Below are 26,360 nucleotides of genomic sequence, written 5' to 3'. Positions count from 1 at the left end.
ATTCATATGCTTGTCTGTTCATTTGCAGAAATTTTATACTATCTCAATCAGGGACTCTTAATTTTGAGGCAGCTTCATAGTTGGGCAATGTACATGTAGTGGCCTTGAGAGACAAGAAGAAGAGCTGCTACCAAGACAATGGCCAGATAAACAAAATCTAACTTTGATATATAACTCTAACTTGAGAAAACATATCAGACAAAACTCTCCCTAGTTCTTATGAAGATAAAGGGAGGGAGGGAGGGAGGGAAGCACGCTGAGACTTCAAGGTAGACCAGATTAGGGTAGGTCTTGTCTACATTTTCTCAGGTTACAATTCTACTCTGGACTTGGGTTGCTTTTAACTAAACACTGTCTTGGTTGGGATTCTTCTTCCTGTCCTTCAAAGCCATTCTGCTCACATGTTTCAATAAGTTCACTAACAGTGGATTGCACCATCTATGACAAGGGGAGAGAAAGTGAGTTCCTATAAGCAATACCCCCTAAACATATGACAGATGAGAAAGATTTTTATCCTCTCTGGGAACACCCAAGTAGTCTTCTGATGAAAAAAAAATACAACTCTCCACAACACTGATTTTAAAAAAAGTGCTGTGGATATGTGAATGTTTCCATGTTCCCAACAGAGAAGTATGATGCAGTTGTCTACAATTAAATTGTCCAATCTTCTGCGCTCAAAAAAAGGCTGAGATGTGACACAGAATGATATCAAACGGGTAACATTCTCTGTGTTAACAAGAATGCTCCAGCTTTCACACCTCCCATCTGGTTCATATATTTGTATCGGGCCTGTGGGACCATAGGGCAGAAAGATTGCAAACTGACTTCTAATGCTTTGTAATGTACCCATTTCAAATTAAGTTGTTGTTATTGTTGTTGTTGTTTTTTAAAAAAAATGTAGCTTACTTGGTGGTCCGGTAAGTGTACTTGTATGTAACTTCTCGAGAGATCTGCCGTGCCAGAGCAAAGAGTTCATCCCTCCGGGTTAATAGTGCAATATCCTTGACACATAACTGAGCAGCTGCTTCATTTACTGTGAGCTACAGAAACAACATACAAAAAAATGTGACTCATTAGCACATCAGTCCTGGAAGAGCTATCTAAGTCTGTAATACCCGTGGCACTGCTCAAAACATTAGTGGCATCTATAGGAAGCTGGATGACTGTCCAACTTTGTTACAATTTTCTAATAACTTTTTTCATGGAAGGAAGCAGTCCTTCCACTCATTCACCCAGCAGGTCTTAAGTTTACTTTAAAAAAAAATCAGTATTTATAATAACTAGATACCTACTGAAACAATTCAATATCAACAAAACCTAGTTCTCACTGAGACAGGCTGTTTTTTTAAAGAAAGTCCAGACTTACGTGATATTAATTATGTGCTAATGTGTTAGTAAGCAGTGATGGGAAGTAATCAGATTTTCGAGATCCAATTTTTGTTAGAATCCTGTCCACCAACTGTAGACAAGTGCAAAATAGTCTTACGTTCAATTAATGATAGAGTTAGGGAAGGAGATGAAATGATTTGGCTAAAGCTCTGAACTCACTACTCTCTTCAAAACTTCCAAGCAGTTTTACTTTAGAGTAATATTCATATTCCCAAAATCTTAACAAGTGTAATGTGAGTTTAGAGTTAGGGTTTTAGTACTGAATCACTAAAAGAATAACCCTCTGCTTTATCTCCTAGCAGTTTTCAATACCTCCTGGACCATGTGCAAAGGCTGGAATTTGGGGTGGGGTGGGGAATCACTGTTCTCAAGGGGTTTCCTCCTTCCAAAGCAGGTCCAATCAAGCGTAATTTGGAGAGGGGGGTGTCAAGCCCTCCACTTCAGAATGCCACATAGATTGACACTTACCTACCACTTATTTAATATCTGTCTAAATTACTGTTGAAGGTCATTCACTGGCATGGAATCAAATATCATCAATAAGTAGCTGATACTTAGTTGGCTATCTTAACTCCAGCCCAGACAAGGGATGTGTTGGATGTTCTATCACAATGTCAGGAAGCTGCAGAGGTTTGGATGGGGAAAGAACAGATTTTGATTTAATTCGCACAAAATAGAGTAGCTTAACCGAATGGCATAACCCCCATTCAGTGCTGGTTTGTAATCTGTGTTCTTGGATTCACAGTTCCTGCTTGAAGCACAGGTGGCAGCTATAGCTAGGGAGAGCTTCGAATGGGTCTACCTTATGCACCTGTTGCCGCTTTACTTGCACAGCGAGAAGCTTTGTGCATAGTTATTCAGGCTCAAACACCTTCTATTTAGATTTCTGCAATGTGTTTTACATCAGGGGTCTCCAACCTTGGCAACTTTAAGACTTGAGGACTTCAGTTTCCAGAATTCCTCAGCCAGCTGAGGAATTCTGGAAATTGAAGTCCTCAAGTCTTAAAGTTGCCAAGGTTGGAGACCCCTGTTCTATATGAAGCTACTCCTTGAAGATCCTGAAACTGAGATTGGCTCAGAATGCAGTGGCTTGAGAGGTTATGGGAACAAGGCAAAATGCCCATGCAACATCTCTGCTCTGAGAGCTACAGGTGTTACCAGTTTCTTTCCAGGTGTGATCAAAGCTGCTACTTGTCAGTTTTAAAGCTTTTCTTGGTTAATGACCTGGATATTAGTGGAACCTTCCTCTGGGTTCTTACCCTTAAGAAATATCACTGCAGGGATTCCTGGCTCATGCTTTCTTTTTTTAAGTATGTCTTGGGGGATTTTTGCTTATATTTTGTATGTTTCTATAAATAAATAAATAATTTAGAAAACCACATACATTCATCAAAGCATAGTGATTTCAACAGGCAACTAAGTATATATTGTTTCAATCGGATTTTGGTGCGGAGAAATTTATTGTTGTATTGTTAAGCTTTTGTTTCAAATCATATTATCGTTTTTGAGATCAGCCATACATGATTGGAGCAACATGTACAGGTAGTCCTCGACTTACAACAGTTCATTTGATGACCGTTCAAAGTTACAACAGCGCTGAAAAAACAGACTTATGACCATTTTTCAGAGTTACGACCTTTTGAGCAGCTGCATGATCATGTGGTCAAAATTCAGATGCTTGGCAACTGGTTCATATTTATGACTGTTGCTGTGTCCAGAGGTCATGTGATCCCCTTTTACTGCCTTTTGAAAAGCAAAGTCAATGGGGAAGCCAGATTCATTTAACGACCAGGTCACTAACTTACCAACTGCAGGGATTCACTTAACCCTGTGGCAAGAAATGTTGTAAAATGGGGCAAAACTCACTTAACAAATGAAAATTTGGTCTCAATTGTGGTCGTAAGTTGAGGATTACCTGTATAGTAAGGGTGAATGCAGTGGTTTAGAATAGAATTTTAAAACTTTCACTTCATATTGTTCAGTTATCTAAAATAAGATAGCAAAAAAATGGAAAATGTAATATTTATAAGGAGAGCCAGTTGAGGTGTAGTGGTGAAAGGACCAGACTAGGAACTTGGAGACCAATTCTGCTTCAGGCACAAATCTTAGAAGGGTAACCTTTTAAGAAAATTGCAAGGACTTGTGCAGGGTGTTGCCAAGAATCACAGTCTCAAAGGCACAACAAACAAAACATTGACAAGGGTAGGAAATATGACAATTATTGTATTTTGTAAGTGCAGGAAGTTTCAGAATGGATTGCAAGCAAAATAAGCAAGATTTTGCATATTTGCAAAATTGCATATTTGATCACATGTGCTTCTGTCATCATTGCCTGTAATCTTAAACTTCCTTAGAAATTGAAATTTGAAACAAATCAGAATAATTCTAAATAAGTGCTTCATATAAAGTTATTATTAATAAACATTTATGAGATTAAGAATATCCAGACTCTGTGTGTGTGTGTGTGTGTGTGTGTGTGTGTGTGTGTGTGTGTGTAGGAAGATGTTTATAATTGTATCGTGCCCTCTTAAGTGGAGCTGAAAATACTTTACAAGTTTATCATTGTATCCTAGCATATACTGCGAGCCAGAACTACTTCCTTGGAACTTTATAACCAACAAAACAACATTATCCCCTGTTACTAGTTTTCACATCTAAAACTCTTCCATTTGTTGAAAATAAATCAAATTTCTAAATCTTATAGTGAAGACACGTGTGTGATCAGCACTAGGAAGTGTAGAAAAGTTTTCTGCCCACTTTAAATCCTGATGCTAAATATACATGGCTTGTAATATAGAATTACTTAATTAATGTTCTTTTTAAAGTAAACATGTATAAACTTCCCAGAATAAACAAAACCAACCTATGTATACAATACCATGCAGCAATAGCCTTTGTAAATACTGACTGGTAAGGAGAAATCACATACTTTGGGTGTGATTCAAGTAGCTTGATAGCCTAGAACAAATGATTATGCTGGCAAGGATGAGGGAAACAGAAGAAGGGATAAAGTGAATGGGCGGAATCAAGATTACAGGATTGTCTTTCAAAGAATGACCATTGGCTTACCTAAAGGATCGTTTTCTGGGTGCTGCAAAGGAGAGTCCAAGCATGGGTTAAATACAGCCAATCTGCCCAGGGCTGAATTGAAACTTTAAGCCACCCCTCTGGTGCTGACCATCTTCAGTTTTTTTCAATGAAGGCATGGAACTGTTGCGCGCTGGTAAGTCCAGTAATAAATCCAACAATATATCCAAACAAACTGGTAAGTATATCCTCTTGGTCAGTTCAGAAAGTCTGCACGGAACAGCGGAGAAAGACCCCAGGGTGGGGTTGGACTCTCCTTCGCAGTGCCCAGAAAACAACCTTTCAGGTAAGCCAATGGTCATTTTCCTGGGCGCTGCTCTGGAGAGTCCAAGCATGGGACATACCCAAGCTAAATGTCAATAGGGTGGGAAACTGTCAAGTTCAGGGTCTCTCCGCTGGTATGAATGCCCCGAAGGACTCGTCTCCCAAATGTCCCCTCCGCAGAAGCAAATTTGTCCAATTTGTAGTTCCGAACAAAAGGAGACAAGGAAGTCCATGTGGCACTCTGCAAATATCCTTTATCGGAGTTTGAGTCGCCCAGGCTGCCGTCGTGGCGGCGCTCCATTTGGAATGTGCGGTAATATGGCATGGCACCGGCTTAGACTGGAGCATGTGGGTGAGGGTGATGCATGCTCGCAACCAGCATCCGATGGTAGATGAGGAAACTTTGTGGCCTTGGGATGGAGGTTGAAAGGAAACAAAAAGCGATTTGGAACATCGGAACGCAGCTGTGCGTTTGATGAACTTGCGGATCGTTCTACGAACATCTAGCAAATGTCACCTTTTCTCCTTAGGATGTTTAGGATGCGACAAAATGATTATTGGCTTACCTGAAGGGTCCTTTTCTGTGCACTGCTGGAGAGTCCAAGCAATGGGTTAAATCAGTGTTTTCCCTGGGACTGAGGAATCTTTTCCTTGACCATGCCTCCTGGTGCTCATTAACGCCAGATTTTTGATGAAATCCGGAACTAGTGAAGGTTGATGTAGTATGAAGAAGTAGAAGGAAGTCCGAGATGACTTGATGGACCATGGCCGTCCTCCGTGATCTGCTCCAATTGGGAGGCGAACAGCTGAAGCCATCCCATGATGTGAGGTGACAGTTGGTGGTCACTTGGACATGCGGAAGGGTCTATGAGGGCCCCCACTGAGGTTGGCCTTGCGGAGGCCGAACTGCTGCCTACCCCTGTCCCGAAAGGACTGCCTGTCCTGGGAACGGATGGCGGGCTGGTTGAATGACCTGGTGGCAGAGGAAGAGGGAAGAGAGGAATCGTTGCAATGCAAACTTCGCCGCATTAAGTGAGGCGTCGGCAGAGTATTGGGCTGCTACTATGATCTTTGTCATGCCCTGGTGGAGGCGAGTGTCTCCTACCGGGAGCTTAGCCTGCAATTCATGTAGCCAAATGATGGAAGGCCTGTTGAAAAACAAAGCGGAGGAAGACGCCTTAATGGACCAAGCCACCGCTTGGTGGGTCTTGTGGCACACCTTCTCCGCTTTCTTGTCCTCCGCCTTTATACCTTCCATCAGGTCGGCAGGCAGGACAGAATTAGAGGTGAGGGTTGCTATTGGAGGATCTACCAAAGGCAGTGTTAGAACGGCCTCCAGGGCAGGCTCTAATTTCTTGTTCCCACCACTGGGAGTGGCAAGGGAACCCAGTTGGACCCACTGCCGCTGAATCACATCCATGAAGAGGCTAGGAACAGGAACCAGATCCTGAGGTGGAGCCTGAGATTTAAACATAATGTCATTGGGTTTGGCTGCAGGAGACTCAGTCACGCCTAGGTTAGTCTGAGCCTTAGCGCCCATTTGGGTGGTGGTCTTGGCCTTATGTAGAATAGATTTGAAGAGGGTGGGCTTAAAGAGCCCAGAGAAGGCAGGAGCGTCTGGCGGAAGGTTCTCGTCCTCCGAGAGCTCCTCCTCCTGTTCTGGGTCCTCCTATGCAGAAGCCTCGTTGACTACTGAGGATTCCAAGGAAGGATGTCGTACCCTACGGGCAGCGCCGGACACTTTCTTCCGGGCCTGGGATGGAGCAGGATTGGGTGGGGCCTGATCTTTCTTCTGAAGCCCCTCGCTATACCCTGGGAGATGACTCGGGGAATGACTGCTTGCATGTGAATCGAAAGCTTGGGCTCCTGGTCATCCCTGGACCTATCACTGGGCCCAGCTTGGGGGAGGGGTGCCCCTCCTATGAGGGATGAGGCTGGGCTACCCCCGGGGCCAAATCAGAAACAAAGGAGGGCGCTGGGGAGCCTGGATTTGCCATGGAGATGTCAGGAGACAAAAACTGGGATTCTACCTCCTGCTCAATGACCTGCAGAGGGTCCCCAATGGAAGGGAGAGGAGGTAATGCTTCCATTTGAGTGGGGGCCTGTGGATTGGCCCGAGTTGCCTGGCACTGGGCCTTCTCAAATTGTTTCTCAAGAGCCGGTTGCCTGCGCTCAGCGTCCTGGTCGTGGAGGGTCGTCTGGACACTTGAATGGTGTGGATAACCTTGGTGGAGAGATTGCCCCTACTGAGGAGGTCCCTCTCAAGTGCCAGATGGCTAGTTTTAGCCACTGGGGCTCTGGATGTTGCAGAGCCCCTTGGCTGAGAGAGACCTCATGTTGGGGATTCCGACATGGTGGATTGATGGAGAGACTCACCAGGTCGGCGAACCAGGTTCTTCTGGGCCAAAACGGGGCGATGAGCAGGACCTCCGCTCCCTCTGACAGGATCTTCCTGATCACCCTGGGGAGGAGAGGCAATGGTGGGAAAGCATATAGCAGTCCTGTTGACCACAGCTAGTGAAGAGTGTCGATCCCTTCAGCTTGCAGGGTGTGGAACCTGGCAAAGAACCTGGGAAGGTGCGTGTTCTCCGGGGTGGCGAATAGGTCGACTAGCAGTCAGCCGAACCTCAGAGAAAGTTGATGGAAAAGGTCCAGATGTAGACGCCACTCCGAGTGGTCAACCATGGACCTGCTCAGCCAATCCGCCTGGATGTTGTTGACTCCTGAGATGTGCTCCGCCTGTATTGAGAGCAGGTGTTTTTCCGCCCACCTTCCCAGGGAGTTGGCCTCTGCCATCAGTGATTTAGATTGCGTGCCCCCCTGGCGGTTTATGTGCGCCTTTGTTGCCACATTGTCTGTAAGCACCATAACGTGATGTCCCTGGATGTCATCACAGAAGTGAAGGAGAGCAAACCTCACCACTCTCAACTCCAGCCAATTGATGCTGTGTGTTGACTCGGGAATTGACCACCTACCTTGTGCAATCTGATTGTGGAGGTGGGCTCCCCAGCCGAAGAGGCTGGCATCTGTTGTGATGGTGAGGCGGTCTGGCTCCTTGAAGGGAGTACCCTTGGCTAGGGCGTGGGACAACCACCACCTGAGGGAATGATGTACCTTCAATAAGACCTGCACAATCGCCTGGGAGCTGCTCTCATTGGCCCTCTGGTAGGGCCGAAGTAGCCACTGTAAGGGTCAAGAATGAAGCCTTACGCAAGGCACGATGGACAGGCAGGAGATCATCTTCCCCAAGAGTTGGGATAACTGCACAATCTTGGTGTGAGAGGACTGCTGCACCTGCAGAACTTGTTCCTTGAGGCTTGCCACCTGCTCTGGTGACAGGAAAACCTGACAGCTCATGGTGTCAATTTGGCACCTAGGAGTTGCAGCCTGGTTGTCAGTTCTAGGTGGCTTCTCTCCCAATTGATTGAGAAGCCATGGTCCTGAAGGATTCTCAACGTGTAGAGGTCTTGGGTCGCTTGTTGGCATGACAACGATTGTATGAGCACATCGTCCAAGTAGCAATGGAGTTGCACCGGGCGGGATCTGAGGAAGACCACCACCGCAGTGAGGATTTTTGTAAATGTTCTGGGGGCCGATGACAGGCCGAACGGCAAGGACCTGTGCTGGAAGTGGCAGCCTGCGTAAAAGAACCTTAGGTACTTGCAGTGGGCCTTGCGAATACGGACATGAAGGTAGGCCTCCTTGAGATTTATGGATGTTAGTAGATCCCCTGGTCTGATGCAGCCCAGGATTGACTGAAGGGACTGCATCTTGAACCTCCTGTAAGCTATGTGGGGTTTAGCTTTTTTAAATCTAGGATTCCCCTCCACCCCCGGGAATTCTTTGGAACCAGGAATAGGGTGGAATAAAAGCCCATCCCCTCCTGACCTGGTGGAACCGGTTCTATGGCCTGATGTCCCTGATGTCCTCGAAGAGCCCTTCCAAAAAGTCTGCAGGATCATGAGCTGCCTGAGCTGGGGGGGGGGGGTTGAACCCAAGCGGATTGAGGCCTTAGCCTTGTTCAAGAAAGTGTTGAAACGGACATGCTTAAACAACTCCGTAAAGGCAGGTTTTTCGGACACAGTCCCCTCATCCCCCAAGAATTCAGGCTTCGGTCTCGGGAGAATGTCCTCCTACCAGTCCGAATCCTTGCTGGCTAGAGAGGAGTGGGGAGCCTGATATCAATCAGCCAAGGGCGCCTCCTGAGGGGGATCCTGGGTCTGAAGAGGACGGGACTGGCACGGGCGTTTGTTCCTCTGCAGCATGCCTGCCTCTATGGCCTGGGAAATGGCCCTGGTTATGACATCTTGCATCACCGCTGAGAGATCCGGGCCCTGTTCCTCTATAGGGCAAGCACTAGAGGGGGGTTGGATGACCGGCTGCTGGGGTGCTAGGGGGTGCCCAGGAGCTGGCTCTTCCTCAAGATCCGAAGGACATGCAAAGAGATCAGCCTGGTCTGCCATTGAGGGTCCTGGGGAGCCCACCATGGCAAAGGAAGCAGTGGGGAAAAATTCCTGCTCCTCCTCCTCACTGTCAGAAATGGCGAGCCCATGCCTGGAGAGGGTTCCCTAGGTGAGACCGTCTTGGAGGCCTGGGCCTGCTGTTGGGCCTTGGAAAACTGCTTCTCTAAGGCCTTCTGCCGTCGGAGAGTGTTCTTATCTGTGCCTGAGCCCTGCTTAGATCCCCGTCTAGAGTAGGGCTGGCTTCCCCTAATGGCCCCCCAGACTGCGTTGCCAGCTTGTCTGGAATATACCCTGGTGGAAGGCCCTGGCTGCTCTGAACTCTCAGGGACGTGGTCTGTCATGGCTGGAGTGTCGGGACTTAACTGCTAAGGCAGGGAAACTCCACTCACCACCTTCACAGAAGGAGCCAGTTGCCAAAGCGCTCAGAAGAGAGACACCGAAGGCAATGGGAAGCAAGGCCAGCCAACTGCAGTTAAAGATGAGCCTTCCAGTGTGAGCTCCAAGTGCTCCCAGCACCAGGCAGGTCAGCAGAAGTTGGAGAATGACCTAGGGGAGCCATGACCTCCTTTGCCGCCACCTCAGTTGCTCTCAAGAGGAGGAAAAGGAGCCAAGCCACCAGCAAACTGGACAAAAAGGCTCAGTTGCTCTCAAGAGGAGGAAAAGGAGCCAAGCCGCCAGCAAACTGGACAAAAAGGCTCCACGCGGCAACCTGCTGAGATAGGCAGTTGCGGCTAGAAGCGTAGGAAACTGAAGGCAGGAAACAAAATGGAGGCTGGAACTTTTGACCTCTTCAAAATTGCCGCTGCACCAGTCCAGCAACCCAAAATGGCCACCGGAAGTTTTGGGAGCCCCGAAGCACCACACCAATCACCGGCTCCTTTAAAGGAGCGTGGTCGGCGACAGTGGAGACCTCAGTGGGGAGCCTGATCATAGCGGGGCTGTGATCGCGCTGGCATTGGCACTCCGACCCACACGCCTCCCTCAACAGCTGCCGGAAGCCGCGCGGCACCCGGGCGATTCCAGGACACGGAGGAGGCTGAGAAGGGTGATTTTTCCAATTAAAGAAACAGAGAAATTTTGCTCATCCAGCCTGATCACAACGAAGGCAAGAAAACACTTCTTATGGTAAAATGGAGAGTCCAAGCTATCTGCAAGGATTGAAGAGAAATTTAAAGCGTGTCCACTGGGCTGGCTGAATAGAAAAAAACTGAAGATGGTCAACACCAGAGGCGTGGCTTAAAGTTTTAATTCAGCCCTGGGCAGATTGGCTGTATTTAACCGATGCTTGGACTCTCTAGAGCAGCGCCCAGGAAAATGACAAGTTTATTAGCAAAGACAGGATTCTATTATGAACAATATGTTTTGTTGACACCTAGGAAAACAGAAATATGTCATATTTTGTACAAATTCAAATATAATTCATTTTAATATTTTATCTTTATTCCAACATGTTCAAGTACTCATTACTTTTCAAAACCAGTACTTCAACAGAACACTAATTTATATAAAAGAAAAGATGAAGCAACTGGAAGCAATGACATCTATCTTACACCTAACTATGTTACCAGAAATAGTCTATGGAATTTCAGTGCTGCCACAAATGTATAAAATAAGCATGGACAAAAGAATTATTCCAATTGCCGATTTGACAATCTATTAAGAAATAGCTAATAAAATGAAATAGATGACTAAAATGGCTTTATATTAAGACTCACTAAAATAACATTAATTATACTCCTGTTAATATATTATTTTTAAAAATAAAGTTTTAGAAAAGTTAAATGCTTAAGGTTAACTGATGCATTTAACCAGGAATGGAAATGACAGTAAGACTAGACTACCAATTTAAGACCTTCAGTGCACAATGAATTTAATTTTGTAACAAACAAATTAATTTGGGGAAGCTTTTCCTCCTCCAAATAGAATGTGAAGAAGCTAAATTAATTTTACTGATCCTAGGAAGAAAAACCTTTGACTCACGCTGGATAGCAAAGAAATGACCATTGGCTTACCTGAAGGGTCCTTTTCTGTACACCGCGGGAGAGTCCAAGCAATGGGTTAATTCAGTCTGCTTGCCCTTAGGACTGAGGAACTATTTTTCCTTAAGCCACACCTCCTCCTGGTGTGCTCAATCCCCCAGAATTCTTAGAAGGAGTCAGTTCGTGCGGACGGAGCGAAGCGTCCAAGATGATGTACTGTTGACACGAAGAACCCGAATCCCGGCCTCGAGAGCCAGGGTGGGTTGGACTCTCCCGCGGTGTACAGAAAAGGACCCTTCAGGTAAGCCAATGGTCATTTTCCTGTACACCGCTTGGAGAGTCCAAGCAATGGGACATACCCAAGTTACTGTCCATCTGGGCGGGCAGAAAAGGGCTCCCGGGATTCGGTCTATGACACAACCGCCTGGAGCACACGCCTGCCGAAGGACGCCTCGGCCGAGGCGAAAATGTCCAATTTATAGTGTCGCACAAATGGAGAAGGAGAGGACCACGTAGCGGCCCTGCAGATGTCCAGGAACGAGGCCTGGGTGGCCCAGGCCGCTGAGGTAGCAGCACTTCGTGTGGAGTGTGCAGTGATGCCGCGCGGAACGGCCTTGGATTGACTTTCATAGGCAGTCGCAATGCAAGCGCGAAGCCACCTGCCAATTGTGGAGGAAGTGACCTTCTTCCCTAGGGAACCGGGCTGGAAGGAGAGGAAAAGAGCCTCTGACTTCCTGAATTCCGCAGTACGAGCGATGTAGACCTTCAGGGCCCTCCTGACATCAAGATTGTGCCAGGATCGCTCTCTGGGATGCGACGGATGAGGACAAAAATTTGGCAACACAATGTCTTGCGCTCTATGGAACCATGAGTTTACTTTGGGGGTAAAGGTCGGGTCCAGCCTCAAAATGACCCTGTCAGGGTGGATGACGCACAGATCCTGGCGAACAGAAAGAGCCGCCAGCTCCGAAATCCGGCGAGCTGACGTGATGGCAATCAAGAAGGCCGTCTTCAGCGTCAGGAATCGAAGAGAAGTAGTGCGTAGAGGCTCAAATGGAGGGCCAGAGAGGGCCCGCAGGACCACGGACAGCTGCCAAGTAGGGTAGCGATGAACGGTGGGAGGGCGAAGGTTAGAGGCGCCCTTGAGGAAAAGACGCACCTTCGGGATTTTGCTGAGAGGCAAAAGGTGGTCACCCGACCAGACGGTAGACAAAGCCGCCACTTGGCGTCGAAGGGTGTTCGGGGCCAGGCCCTTGTTGAGTCCCGCTTGAAGGAAGCACTCTGGAAACAGGCGCGGTCGTCGGCTCGATGAGCAGCTCCTCACACCACTTGGCGAAGGCGGCCCAGGACGCATCATAAATCCTGGTGGTTGAAGGGCGTCTCGCCGCCTGAATGGTGTTCACTACCTCCTCCGACAGGCTTTGGCCTTTTAGTTGGTCCCCCTCAAGTGCCAGACGGCCAACTGGAGCCACTGGGGCTCTGGATGAATCACGGCCCCCTGGCTGAGGGAGATCTGGTCCGGAGGAATGCGCCACGGAGGAGACACCGACAGGTGGACAAGGTCGGCGAACCACGACCTGCGGGGCCAATACGGGGCTACGAGAAGGACCTCTGCTCCCTCTGCGATGACTTTGGAGATGAATTGAGGAAGGAGAGGCAGGGGAGGGAAGGCATACAGTAGCTCGCGGGGCCACTTGCAACGCAGTGCGTCTGTCCCCTCCGCCCCCGGGGTGAAGAACCGGGAGTAGAAGCGGTCGAGCTGCTTGTTGTCCCTGGACGCAAACAGGTCCACAGCCGGAGTCCCGAATCTGTCGGACATCTGGTGGAACAGGCGAGGGTCCAGTTTCCACTCCGCAGGATCTATGGTCGTCCTGCTCAGCCAGTCTGCCTGTGTGTTGTCCACTCCGGAGATATGGTCGGAGCGAAGGGATTCCAGATGGCGCTCCGCCCAGCGGCCCAGGGACTCCGCCTCTCTCATCAGTGCTCTGGATCTGGTGCCGCCCTGGCGGTTGATGTGGGCCTTGGTGGCCACATTGTCCGTCATCAGAAGCACATGTTGACGATGGATGGACCGGCTGAAATGGCGCAGGGCCAGGCGAGCAGCTCTCAGTTCCAGCAGGTTGATGCTGTAGCTGGTTTCCACTTGGGACCACTTGCCCTGAACAACCAGGGACCCCATGTGGGCTCCCCAGCCGGAGAGGCTGGCGTCTGTGGTGATGATTAACCTCTCGGGCTCCTTGAATAGGTGGCCCTTGAGGATGGCCGGAGACACCCACCAGCGGAGAGACCTCTTTACGTCCGGCGTAACTCGAATCGGCCTGGTAGAGTTGCTCCTGGATGCCCTCTGGTGCGGCAGCAGCAGCCACTGAAGAGCCCTGGAATGCAGGCGGGCCCACGGCACGATGGAAATGCAGGAGATCATTTTTCCCAGCAGCTGCGACAGAAGGACCACTGGAGCCTGCCTCAAGCTCAACACCTTGTGGGTCATGGACCTTAGACCGGCCAACCTGTCTCGGGAGAGGAAAACCCTGCACAAGTTGGTGTCTATCACCGCCCCCAGGTGTACAAGTCTGTTTGTTGGAGTGAGATGGCTCTTCTCTATGTTTAGAGTGAAGCCGTGATTTCTGAGGGATCTCATAGTGGTTTGGAGATCCCGTAGGGCCTGTTGCCTGGACGACGACTGGATAAGTATGTCGTCCAGGTAGCACTGGAGCCTTATGGGCCTGCGTCTTAGCTGGGCCGCCACTACCGCCAGCACTTTGGTAAACGTCCGAGGAGCGGACGAGAGGCCGAATGGAAGAGCTTTGTACTGGAAGTGGCGACCCGCATAATAGAAGCGCAGGAACTTCCTGTGCTGAGGACGGATGGGGATGTGGAGGTATGCCTCTTTGAGATCTATAGATGTAAGTAGATCTCCCTGTCGGATCCCCGCCAGAAAAGTCTGCAGAGACTGCATCTTGAACCTCCGGTAGGCGATATGCCTGTTGAGGTTTTTGAGGTCCAAGATGGCTCTCCACCCCCACCCCCCCCCGAGTTCTTTGGCACCAGGAAGAGGATGGAGTAAAACCCCCTCCCCTCTTCGCCCTGGGGAACTGGTTCCACGGCCCTGATGTCTAGGAGATGACTGACTTCCTGGTCCATACGCTCCCTCTTTTGGGGGCAGGATGGGACAGGGCACCGGATGAAGGTCCGGGGGGGGAGGGACAGGAACTCCAGAGAGAGGCCTTCCCTGACTGTCTGCAGAACCCAAGCATCCTCGGTGTTCTGGGCCCAATGGGAGGCAAACAGCTGGAGGCGACCCCCGATGGGCGCCAAGCCCGGGCAGTCACTTTGACTTACGGAACGGCCTGTTGGAGGCCCCACCGCGGTTATACTTGCGGAAGCCGAACTGCTGCCTGCCTCTGTCCCGAAAGGGCGCCCTGTCCTGGGATCTGTCGCCCTGCTGGCCGAAGGACCTATTGGAGGGAGAGAAGGAAGAGGCAGAGGTGGAAGGCTCGGAGGCACGAAAGGACTGCCTCCTAGAATAGGGAGCGGCCTTACGTTCCTGCTTTTTGTTTAGAGAAGGTAGGATCTTCCTCTTGTCCTTGGACTCGATGAGGAGAGGATCCAGGGACTCGCCAAATAATTTGGACCCCTTAAAGGGGGCGGAAGCCAGTTTCCACTTGTTTTTCTGGTCCGCTTGCCAATGTCGGAGCCAGATCAGCCGACGAGAAGTTATATTAGAGCCGAGCGCCCTGGAGGCAAATTTTGTGGCATTAAGGGATGCATCAGCGGCATACTGGGAGGCCGCGATTATTTTTGACACGTCCTGGTGGAGACGGACGTCTCCCGCCGGGAGCTTGGTTAGCTCGCGCAGCCAGATCACAGAGGCCCTATTAAAAAAGGAGGCAGATGAAGAGGCCCTGATGGCCCAGGCAGCTGCCAGGTGGGTTTTGTGGCAGGCCTTTTCCGCCTTCTTGTCCTCCGCCTTAAGGCCTTCCAGGAGGTCGGCCGGTAGGGAGGAGTTGGAGGTGAGCGCAGCGATGGGCGGGTCGACAGTGGGCAGGGCCAGAAGGTCCTCCAGCACTGGCTCCATAGTATAAAGCTTCCTATCTACCCCACTGGGAGAGGACTGCGTGGCTGGCTGAGCCCACTGGCACTGGATTAGGTCGAGAAACAGCCCCGGGACCGGAACCAGCTCTTGCTGGGGCGCTGGGACATCAAACATGACCGCATTGGGATTAGCCGGAGTGGCATCTGCCGCCGGCGCGGTCGGTTTGGGCTTGATCCCCACCCTGGTGGCAGCCTTGACCTTGTGAAGGACAGATTTGAAAAGGCTGGGCTTGAACAGACCCGCAAAGGCGGGCGCTTCAGGGGGGAGGTCCTCGTCGTCTGAGAGACCTAGCACCTCCGGGTCAGGGTCCTCAATGGCAGAGGCCTCGCTGACCACCGAGGATTCCAGGGAAGGATGGCGAGCACGCTTGCTTGGAGGGGGAGCTGCCTGATCGGGTTTGGGGCCCTTAGGGGCCACTGCAGTGGGACTTTTAAATTTCATGGCCTCCGTGATGCCCTTGGCAATGGCACGGGCCATTAGTTCCTGCATGCGGGGCGGTAACTCCTCAGAGTCAGAATCAGGATCCAAGCCCTCCTCTAGGGGGGGTGAAGCCTCACCCTGCATATCGTCTATGCTAGCATCCCCAGGGGGAGGGGCCTGCTCACAGGCCCAAGAGGGCGCTGGGGAAGCCGGCTCTGCAAATGACCTATTTGGGGATAGGTCCTGGGACTCCACCTCCTCGGCGAGGACCATCTGGAGATCTTCCCGGGAGGGAGGGATTCCTGAGAGGGACTGCTCCCTGTCTGCCTGGCGTCTGGCCTTCTCAAATTGCTTGTCAAGGGCCCGCTGGCGCCTTTCAGCATCCTTGGCCTCAGCCACAGAAGGGGTCCTGGAACGCTGTTTCCCAGAGCTACCCCCACCACTCTTGCCCGCACCCCCACTCCCCGATGAGGAGGAACCCTTGCTAGGGGCCTGCGAGAGGCTCGGCCTAGTATCTTGGGAATCGGGGGGACTGGGCAGATCCATAGTCAATGACCACACAAGATGGAGCAAGGCTATGATAAGGCAGAAGGATAGAGATAGACTGGTTGCTGCAATGGGAAACAAAACGAAAAGATTCGTTAAAATTGCCATATGCACAGTAATTGAATCAATACGTAAGAAATCATCCCATGCTTAATACCAGTCGGAGGCCCAGGGGTAGGATTAGAGCCTGCACCGAGGTGCAAGGCTCCGCAGGAGAAGCAGGGAGGAGAATGACTATCAAAAGGCTTTGGCCTGCACTTACTTAGGCCTCCTCCCTGAGCCGGTATGATGACCGTTGGAATGGCACAGGAACCAGCACCGCTCGCAAAAATAGACAAAAAAACGAAGGTGGCGATCCTAGCCCGAGAAACCCTTGCTAGGCCCTGCCACCTCCAGCGGTCTCCTGATAACGAGGCTGATGCAAAATGGCGGCCATGGCTGGGCGCGCTATTTTCGCGCCTAAAATGGCCGCCGCAGCAGCGTGGGGCTAAGGGAGAGCGAGGAGCGAACGCGCCTTGAATGGCGACGATCGCCCACTCCTCCCTGCGGCCGAGGTCCTCTAGCAGGCCGGGAACGAAAAATACATCGTTTAAAACAACAAACAGGGGGCCTGGGAACATAGGAGCCTCGCCGCTGCAGCCGCGCCGTTTTAACGACAAGCGGCAGGCCTCCGAAGCCGTCCCATGAGGATCGGCTTGAGGGGCACCCCCCACCACCTTCCAGCTTACCTCCTGGCCTTCAAATGCAATTTCTACTGGAGAGAAGTCGCAGCAATGAAGAGAGAAACGTCTCACAAGGTTGGGGAATGTTAGGGAATAGAATTAAAACGCAAATAGAGAGTCCAAGCCAAAAAAAGGATTAATTTAGCTCAGAGCTCTAACTAATTACGTCCAAACGGGCTGACTGAGGAAGAATTCTGGGGAATTGAGCACACCAGGAGGAGGTGTGGCTTAAGGAAAAATAGTTCCTCAGTCCTAAGGGCAAGCAGACTGAATTAACCCATTGCTTGGACTCTCCAAGCGGTGTACAGGAAAATGGCCCATTTTCTTAAAATGCTGCGGGTACATTTAGAAGAGTTGGAACAAACAGAAAGTAATTTCCCAATCAGAAAATACTTTTCACCTTGGTGTTATGTGAGCATGATTATTTCATTACCTGACTAGGTAACATTGTTAATATACTGAGTGTGGGGTTTGCTCTCTGTGTATATATATAGTAGCATGCCCTGCCAGCAACAACAACCTGATAATCAGGGATTAACACCAAACAGGCAGAAAACAATACCCTAATCAAAGAGATACCAAGAAGAAAACTACCCCCACACACAAGCACCGAAGATGTTAATAAAATGTCTGCAAGTAAACAACCAAGCTCAGAGAGAACCAAGGAGGCCATAGTTCACACTGAGCTACATATATTCCATTCTATTGGTACTTTCCCATAGAATTAATAAATAGAATGTACCTCTGCTTGGTTCTAAATAGACTCACAAAAAGAATCCCCTGTAATTCAAGTATTTCAGATCTAATTTATTTAGTAATGCATAATTCAACAAATCTTGACTTACCATAATTTGTGAACATTAGTCAATACATCTGGTATCGGGAGTTTGTGACAGTTTAGTTGGGGAACAACAGCTTTCAGCTGAACCCTGGCAAGATTGAGTAGGTTTGGATCAGGGAGCCTGATGATTCTAGGACAGCGATGGCAAACCTTTTTTGGCTCACGTGCTAAAAGGGGGGGAGCGCAGGGGGGTCGTGCGTGGGTGTGCCGCGCCCATAATGCAATGTGCGACCCCCCCAGTGCACGTGCGCGCATGAGGTGATCCCCCCATTTTTTGCATGCTTTTTTCGCCTTCCCCAGCCTCCAGAAGCTATAAAGCCTAGGGAGGATGAAAACAGCCTTCCCCCTCCGGAGGCTTCAGGGCCCTTCAAGAGGCTTCCCTGAAGCCTCCGGAGGGCAAAAAATGACCCTATGAGCAAACCAGAAGTCCGTTCCCAAACCTCCAGTTTCCCCAATGGGCCGGGGTTTTTTTGTGCTCCAGAGGCTTCAGAAAAGCTCCTGAAGCCTCCGGAGGGCCTCCAGGGAGGGGAGGCTCTTTTCGCCCTCCCCAGGTGCCTATAAAGCCTCTGGAGCCTGGGGAGGGCGAAAAATGGTTTTAAAAAAAGCTGAACTCAGCTGGCCAGCGCGCGCATGCATGCTGACCAGCTAACTGGGCAACACCTTGTGTGCCCTAACAAATGGCTCCGCGTGCCACCTGTGGCACGAGTGCCATTAGTTCACTATCCTAGTTCTAGGACTATCTAACCCTATTCAGCCCCGGACTGGCCCAGCGCATAATCTTGGTCCTTCTGGACTCACAACTCCTGCTTCAAGAGCAAATGGCAATTGTAACTAGAAAGCCCTTTCCGCAGCTTCAAGTTGTGCATGAGTTCTAGATCAGGAGGCTCAGCTTAGAGTTACTTATGTTCTAGTCACCTCCTGATTGGATTACTGTAATGCCCTTCAAAGGTATCCAAAAGTTTCAGCTGATGCAAAACGCAATGGTGCAAGTAGTTATTTGTGCTTATAAAACAGGACATTATGTGTCTTGTCTGCAAGCTGCATTAGTTTTTAGTGTGCTTCCAGGTCCAATTCAAGGTGCTGGGTTGACCTCTAAAGGCATGGGAACAGGCTATCTGAGGGACTGTCTCTCTTTTGATTACATTGGCTTATCCCATCAGATTTAGCAAGGGAGGCATGCTGCAGCTCTTCTCTTTCAGGGACTACACCTGGCATATCCCAAAAGAGGAGGCTTCTTTGCCCTGCACCCACCTCATGGGACATTATCAGAGGTGGATTCCTCCCTATATGGTCTGGTATGCCAGAAGAGGTAGTGAAAATCTGGTGTACCAGATAGGACCGGTAGTAAAAAATGGTGGTTTGGCCATGTCCCAGAACCTGTTTTCCCATCAGAAGATTTTAAAAAGCCTTAAAAAGTAAGAGGGGGGGGGAGGAAGGAAGGAAGGAAGGAAGGAAGGAAGGAAGGAAGGAAGGAAGGAAGGGAGAAAAAAGAGAAAGAAAGAAGGAAGGAAAGTCATTTTTCTGCCGGGAGATTCAGCAAAGGAGAAAAACAAATGCTGTCGCTTTAAATTGGAACTGAGCATGCCTGGCTGTGGAATTCTGGGAGTTGAAGTGCACAAGTCTTAAAGCTGCAAACTTTGGAGTCCTGTTTTAAATTGAAAAGTTGCTCAGGTTTGCAAAGTGACATTCAGCAGTTATTTGGGGGGTGGTTGCTTCCCACAGAGGGGAGGGAGGGAGGGAGGGAGGGAGGGAGGGAGGGAGGGAGAAAGAAAGAAAGAAAGAAAGAAAGAAAGAAAGAAAGAAAGAAAGAAAGAAAGAAAGAAAGAAAGAAAGAAAAAGAAAGAAAGACAGCACAGCAATTGAGAGATAGAAGGCTACTCAGAGGTCATCTAATCCAACCCCTGCTGCAGCAGGAAACCTTACATTGTCTGGATTATTTTGATGCCTCTAACAGAGAGGAAAATTGCCAGAAAGGAGGAGTTTACTAGGACGAGACTGCCATGCAGAGGAAGGCAGAGATAGTCCTTGAATTATGACTATAATTGAGCCCAAAATTTTGGTTGCTAAGCAAGAGCATTGTTAAGTGAGTTTCACCACATTTTACCCAATCCACGACATCTCCTGGTGAGTGATATCAAGTTGACCACACCCACCCAGTCACATGATCAACAATCCACACCCACAAAATAGGCCACGCCCACAGAATAGGTAGTAAAAAGTTTCGAAACCCATCCCTGGACATTATCCCCCACTCACCATCCCCAAGTGAGGTCAGCTCAATCCCTTATTTTTTCATAAATAAAACCTGCTGCCTCAGGCCTGCTGGGTCTCAGGGGACCAGTAAGATCTTGAGACGGCTCCATTACTGATCAAATCTCGTCTGTGCTCTTTACTTCAACATTTTTAAATGAGTGTGTTTGACATGTTTACTGTTTTATACTATTTTGCTGTTCGCTGCCTAGTCATTTCTTGTGAGAGGGGAAGCCACATAAACTTGATAAATAAATGTGATAAATAAATACATAAAGTAACAGAGGTGTTTGTGTTTAGATCATTTAAGAGAGAGTTCTGCAAATTTTTACCAACACAAGAAACAGAATGTTTATTTCATGATCAATTAAATTTCCAATAAGCTGAAATTTTGAACTGAAGTCTGAAGCCAGTAATCACTGAAATGCATTCCGAGTCAGCCAATTCACTCTAAAACTGTCAACAATTGACCAAATAAGCACCATTACTCCAACTGTCATTTCATCCTCCTATACTAAAACAGATGCTGTGGTCCTCATGAAGATGGAAATAATTACTGTGACTTAGCTCACTTAATTCTCTGGCAAATGAGAAAGAAGTATTTAAAAATAACACTTCCCATTTACATTCTACCGAAGACAGATTAAAATGTATTCATCCAGGTATAAAAAATATTATTCCATTTCCCCCCAAAATAAAACTTAATAATATATTTTTATTATTAAACATTTAATGTTTCATTAATATAAAATATAGAAACATTGTGTGGGCTTTTATGTCACATTCTTCAGTGAAGAATTTCTATGGTAATTGACAGAATTTGTGGCAGCTAACTCTTTTGGAACTCCTTTTTTTCCCACATGTCTTACATTTAGAACCAGACAGATTTTTCCTATCAGTCTGGGCAGAAATGTAGGCTATCAGATGAAAAATATCTACATGTTCAAATCAATCTAGTTTACCCTAATATTGGACAATCATATGTTTATAAAGAGAGGCAATTTGGATTGTAAAAACTGTGTCGCATACAGCCTGGCATCTGCTTAAATAGGTTTTGGCTACATACACACCAGGGATGTGCGGTCAGGGGAGGCAGGGGAGGCAGAGCCTCACCACTCTCATCATGAAAAAAAAGGGAAAAGGGAAAAGGCGCTGAGGAGCCTTGGAGAATGGGACTGTGCGAGCCATGGTCCCCTTCATGTTGACTCAGGAAGGCAGGGAATGGGACCACGTGTGCAGGACAGAGGGAGGTGCAGGAGGTTCCTCTAGCCTCAGCCTCCCTCCTGCACACGTGGTCCCATTCACCGCCTTCTGTTGGGTTCTGACGCCGGAGCTCATGTTCCAGGGCGAAAGAACGTTGGTCTTACCTGAACGTTTTTTTCTGGAGATGTGGAGGGAGGGGTCACAGCAGGGTTATCGCAGCCTGATTGGTCCATTTGACTGAGAGAAAGCTTCTTAACCTTCGGCTTCTCCCGTTGGTTCCCAGTTTCCGCAATGTCACGGTCAGCACCTGTAAATTAAACACAAACAAGGGCAAGCCCCCCCGGGGCCTCCCGATTCTACACCTCCCGGACCCTGTCTAACTAACTAGGGCGGGAATGTGACCCCTCCCTCCACATCTCCAGAAAAAAACGTTCAGGTAAGACCAACGTTCTTTTTCCAGTAGTGTGGAGGGAGGGGTCACAGCAGGGACATACCCACGCTACGTCCCTGGGCGGGCAGACTGGGTCCCAGGTGAAGAATCGGCCACCACCCTCTGAAGGACCCTCCGGCCAAATGATGCCTCAGCCGAGGCATAAACATCCAAACGATAATGCCTAATAAAAGGCGTGGGGGAAGCCCAGGCAGCCGCCCTACAAATATCCTCTAAGGGCGCCCTGGTGGCCCAGGCCGCAGAAGTAGCGGCACTGCGGGTGGAGTGAGCAGTGATCCCTGATGGGGGGGCTTCCCGGAAGCCCCATAAACCTCAACTATGGCCAACCTTATCCACCGTCCTATGGTGGAAGAAGACACCTTGCGTCCTAACGAGCCTGGGTGAAAAGAAACAAACAACGCCTCGGTCCTCCTAATGCTCTCCGTTCGCTTTAAGTATATGCGAACCGCCCGGCGGACATCTAGCTTATGCCACACTAACTCCTGCTCCCTCGAAGGGTTGGGACAGAAATTCGGGAGCACGACTTCCTGTGCCCTGTGAAACTGTGAATTCACTTTCGGAATGAACGAAGGATCTAAACGAAGGACCACCCTGTCCTGGTGAATTACACACAGGTCACTGCGGGAAGAAAGGGCCCCCAACTCTGAAATGCGCCTGGCCGATGTAATGGCCACCAAAAACACCACCTTAAGGGTAAGCAGACGCATATGTATTGTCCTAAGTGGCTCGAACGGGGAGCCCGTCAGAGCCTGGAGAACCAAGGTCAGATCCCAGGTCGGAAATCTATGAACCGGAGGTGGACGGATATTAGCCGCCCCTTTCAGAAAACGCTTAATCAGGGGGGAACGGGAAAGAGTCGGAGAACCTTCCCCCCCCAAAATGGTGGCCAAGGCCGCCACCTGTCGCCGGAGAGTATTATGCGACAAGCCGTCCTCCAAACCCTTCTGGAGGAATTCCAACACATCCGGGACGGTAGCCCTAGAGGGATCCAACCCCAGTGGAACACACCATTTTGCAAACGCCTTCCACGTGGCGTTGTAAATCCTAACCGTGGAAGGCCTCCTAGACGCCTCTAAGGTGGCTATGACTCCCGATGATAGCCTCCGCCCCCTCAAAATCCCCCGTTCAAGAGCCAAGCGGTCAGATGAAGCCACTGTGGCTCTGGGTGATCCACGGTACCCTGACGCAGAACGACCTCCCCTGGGGGAATCCTCCATGGATCTACGACCGACAGCTGGACCAGGTCCGCGAACCATGGTCTCCTCGGCCAATACGGGGCTAGCAGGATAACGAGAGCCCTCTCTGTGACTACCTTCCTTATCGTTCGGGGAATGAGGGGAAGGGGAGGAAATGCATAAAGAAGGCCCGGAGGCCACCGGCTCCTGAGGGCGTCCGCTCCTTCCGCCGAGGGAGTCTGGAAACGGGTGAAGAAACGCGGCAGCTGGGCGTTCTCGGGTGAGGCAAACAGGTCCACCAGCGGCAAGCCGAATCTGATGCAGATCTTCCGGAACAGCTCCGTGCCCAGTTGCCACTCGCCCTCGTCCAGAGTCGTGCGGCTCAGCCAATCCGCCTGGAGATTCGACACTCCCGAGATGTGTTCCGCTACGATCGAGGCCAAATGCCTCTCCGCCCATAGGCCCAACAACTGTGCCTCCCGCCAGAGAGCGCGGGAGTGGGTGCCCCCTTGGCGATTGACATGGGCCTTCGCCGCCACATTGTCCGTGAGCAGGAGAACATGGCGCCCCCGCAAGTGATGACGAAAAGTCCTGAGGGCAAGTCTGGCGGCTTTCAGCTCCAGCCAATTGATGTTGTGGCGGAGATCCGAGGCAGACCAACGTCCCTGGGTCATGTCGGAGTCCATCACGGCCCCCCAGCCGAAGAGGCTGGCATCCGTCGTCACTGTGACTCTCTCGGGCTCCCAAAAACAGGCCCCCTGTTGCAGCGCTGGGGACAACCGCCACCGAAACGAGAGCCTCACCTCCACCGGTAGAGGAACTGGCCGCAAGGAGTTGCTCATCATCCTTCTCTGGACTGGGATTAAGGCCCACTGGAGAGGTCGCAGGTGGAGCCGGGCCCAGGGCACTATCCCTATGCCAGAGACCATCTTCCCCAGGAGTTGAGACAAGGTCAGGATGGAAACAGACCGTCTTTTTTGTACGGAGGAGACCAGCTGGCGTAGGCTGGACAAGCGTTCTGGAGACAGGCGGACCCTCCCTGACTCTGAGTCTATCACTGTCCCTAGGTGTAGGATCTGCCTGGATGGGGACAGGTGGCTCTTGGGAAAGTTCACGGAAAACCCCAACGCCTGAAGCCAACGGATCGTCAGCCGAAGATCCGACTTGGCTCTGGATAGGGACCCTGCCTGAACCAGGACGTCGTCCAAGTAGCACTGAAGTCTCACCGGAACGGAACGCAGGTAAGCCGCCAGTGCTGCCAGGACTTTGGTGAACGTCCGCGGAGCTGAGGCCAGACCAAACGGGAGAGCCCGGTACTGGTAATGCCCGCCCCGGTGAGAGAACCTGAGATAACGCCGGTGAGACTGAAGGATGGGGACATGGAGATAGGCCTCCGTCAAATCTACTGAGGCCAAGAAATCCCCCTTCCGAATGCCCTGCAAAATGGATTTCAGGGACGCCATCTTGAACCGCCTGTATACTAGGTAGCGGTTCAGGCGTTTCAGGTTGAGGATCGCCCTCCAACCCCCCGAGGATTTTGGAACTACGAACAGGTGGGAGTAGAAGCCCAGACCCCTCTCCGGCTCCGGAACGACCTCCACTGCCCTGATTTCTAGAAGATGGGCGACCGCGAGGTCCATGAGGTGACGCCGCATCGGATCCCGAGCCGGGGGAAAAACTTTGAAAAAACTTGGGGGTTTGGAGAGGAATTCTAACCTTAGGCCGTGGCGAACGGTCGCCCTGACCCAACCATCTGACGTGATCTGATCCCACTCGTCCGCATACAGTGCCAGGCGGCCTCCGATGGGATGACTCGGGTTCGAGTCATTTCCCTCTGCGGAAGGGGCGGCCGCCCCCCCCACGAAAGGGCCGCTTGGACTGCGGCTGATACCTAGAACGGTCCTGAAAACTCTGCCTATTGAATGACCTGTCCTGCCTGTACGGTTGGTAACGCTGGTCCTGATCCCTGTCATAAGACCTGAACTGGGGCCTGCGATAGAGTCGACTACGGGACTCCGCCTTCTTGGTGGATGTAGGCATAACCTTCTTTTTATCTTTGTTTTCCACCAAAATCGGGTCTAAGGAAGCCCCGAACAAATTTGGACCCTCAAAGGGGGCAGCTACTAGATCCCACTTGGCCTTATAGTCCATCTGCCAGTTCCTGAGCCACAGGAGTCTACGAGAGGCCACAGAGGTGGCCAAAGCACTTGAACCAAATCTAACAGCGTCTAGGGTCGCATCAGCCGAATACTGACACGCTGCCATTATTTTAGCCAAATCCTGGTGTACCCGCTCATCTTGGATCGGAATACGATCCTGAAGCTGGCGAAGCCACATAACCATTGTACGGTTGAAGTACGAGGCGGCAGCCGCCGCCCGCACCGCCCATGCTGAGGCCTTGAAATTTTTACGTAAAGTGAGCTTCGCCCTCTTGTCCTCTGGTTTAAGCTTGTCTGCCGCGTCCCCCGAAACCACCGGGGAAGATGAGACTAAAGCTGCTATGGGCTGATCTATACTCGGAAGCTGAATAGCCTGCACAAACGACTTTTCCATGTTATAGGCGCGACGGTCGTTGCTGCCAGGCGGGGAAAAATTAGAAGGACGGGCCCACTGACTAGTAGCTACCTCCAAAAACAGGGGAGGAGCAGGGATCTCCTCCTTATTGGTGGCTGTCGCTGAGAACATGACCATGTCTGGATCAGTGGGCGGCGGGACTGTGGGGTCCCCAGTGCCCACTTTGGTGGTCCTCCTAGCCTTTTTAAGCAAAGGTTTGAACATGGCCTGGAGGAACAGGTTTGAGGAACGAGGCGGCTCGGGGGCCGCATCCTCCTCCTCCGAAAACCCCCAATCATCCCTCCTTGCCTCCCCCCTTGAGGAGACTTCACTCATGAGGGAGGGGGAGGAAGCCCTAGACCTAGATCTACCAAAAGGAGTAAGCCTACTATGATGATACGGCCTGTCCCTTTGGGCTATGCCCCTAGAGATGGCCGCGGAAATAAGCCTTTTGAGGTTCTCAGGGAGGTGTTCCAGATCCTCCTCATCGCCCTCTGAATCATAATCTGGTGCCACATGGGCCCTGCTACGTTTACTGCCCCTACTCGGGCCTGCAGAGGTACCCTCCAGTGGGTCCTCCCTATCTGCCCCTCTAGTCCCCCGGGAAGGAGAAGGAGAACGAGGATCCCCCCGCCCCTGACTCCTATCAGATCTACATGAGGAGGCAGATGAAGATGAAGGGCTAAACCCCCTGGTCACAGGAGGAGAAGGGCAGGAAGCCAAAGGACGTGGAGATCTGGATCTAGGCCCAGGATCCCGGGCCTGCCTTTTCTCAGCCCTTTCAATAACTTTTTCAATGGCCCTGGATCGCCTGAGCTCATCTCTCTGCAGAGCCCTTGAAGGCCTTTCCTCCGCGCAAGGCCGAGGAGCTCGAGGCCTAACTGTGGGGGTGGGATCCGCCCTATCTTCGCCCGCCTGAGATGG

General features: G+C 50.4%; 1 protein-coding gene across 2 annotated transcripts in view; it reads right to left on the bottom strand.

Annotated features, from left to right (window-relative positions):
• The window catches only part of NAB1 (NGFI-A binding protein 1), an 82,307-nt gene that overhangs the window by 40,971 nt on the left and 14,976 nt on the right, over positions 1-26,360 (bottom strand). For both annotated transcript variants that reach the window (XM_081939053.1, XM_081939052.1), the window contains exon 3: positions 907-1,040. In XM_081939053.1, the coding sequence (XP_081795179.1) occupies positions 907-1,040 (134 nt within the window). The remainder of the gene's footprint in view (positions 1-906; positions 1,041-26,360) is intronic.

Source organism: Natrix helvetica, assembly GCF_964273705.1.
Source record: "Natrix helvetica genome assembly, chromosome: 1".
NCBI lineage: Eukaryota > Metazoa > Chordata > Lepidosauria > Squamata > Natricidae > Natrix > Natrix helvetica.
This window is presented reverse-complemented; position numbering and strand designations above follow the sequence as displayed.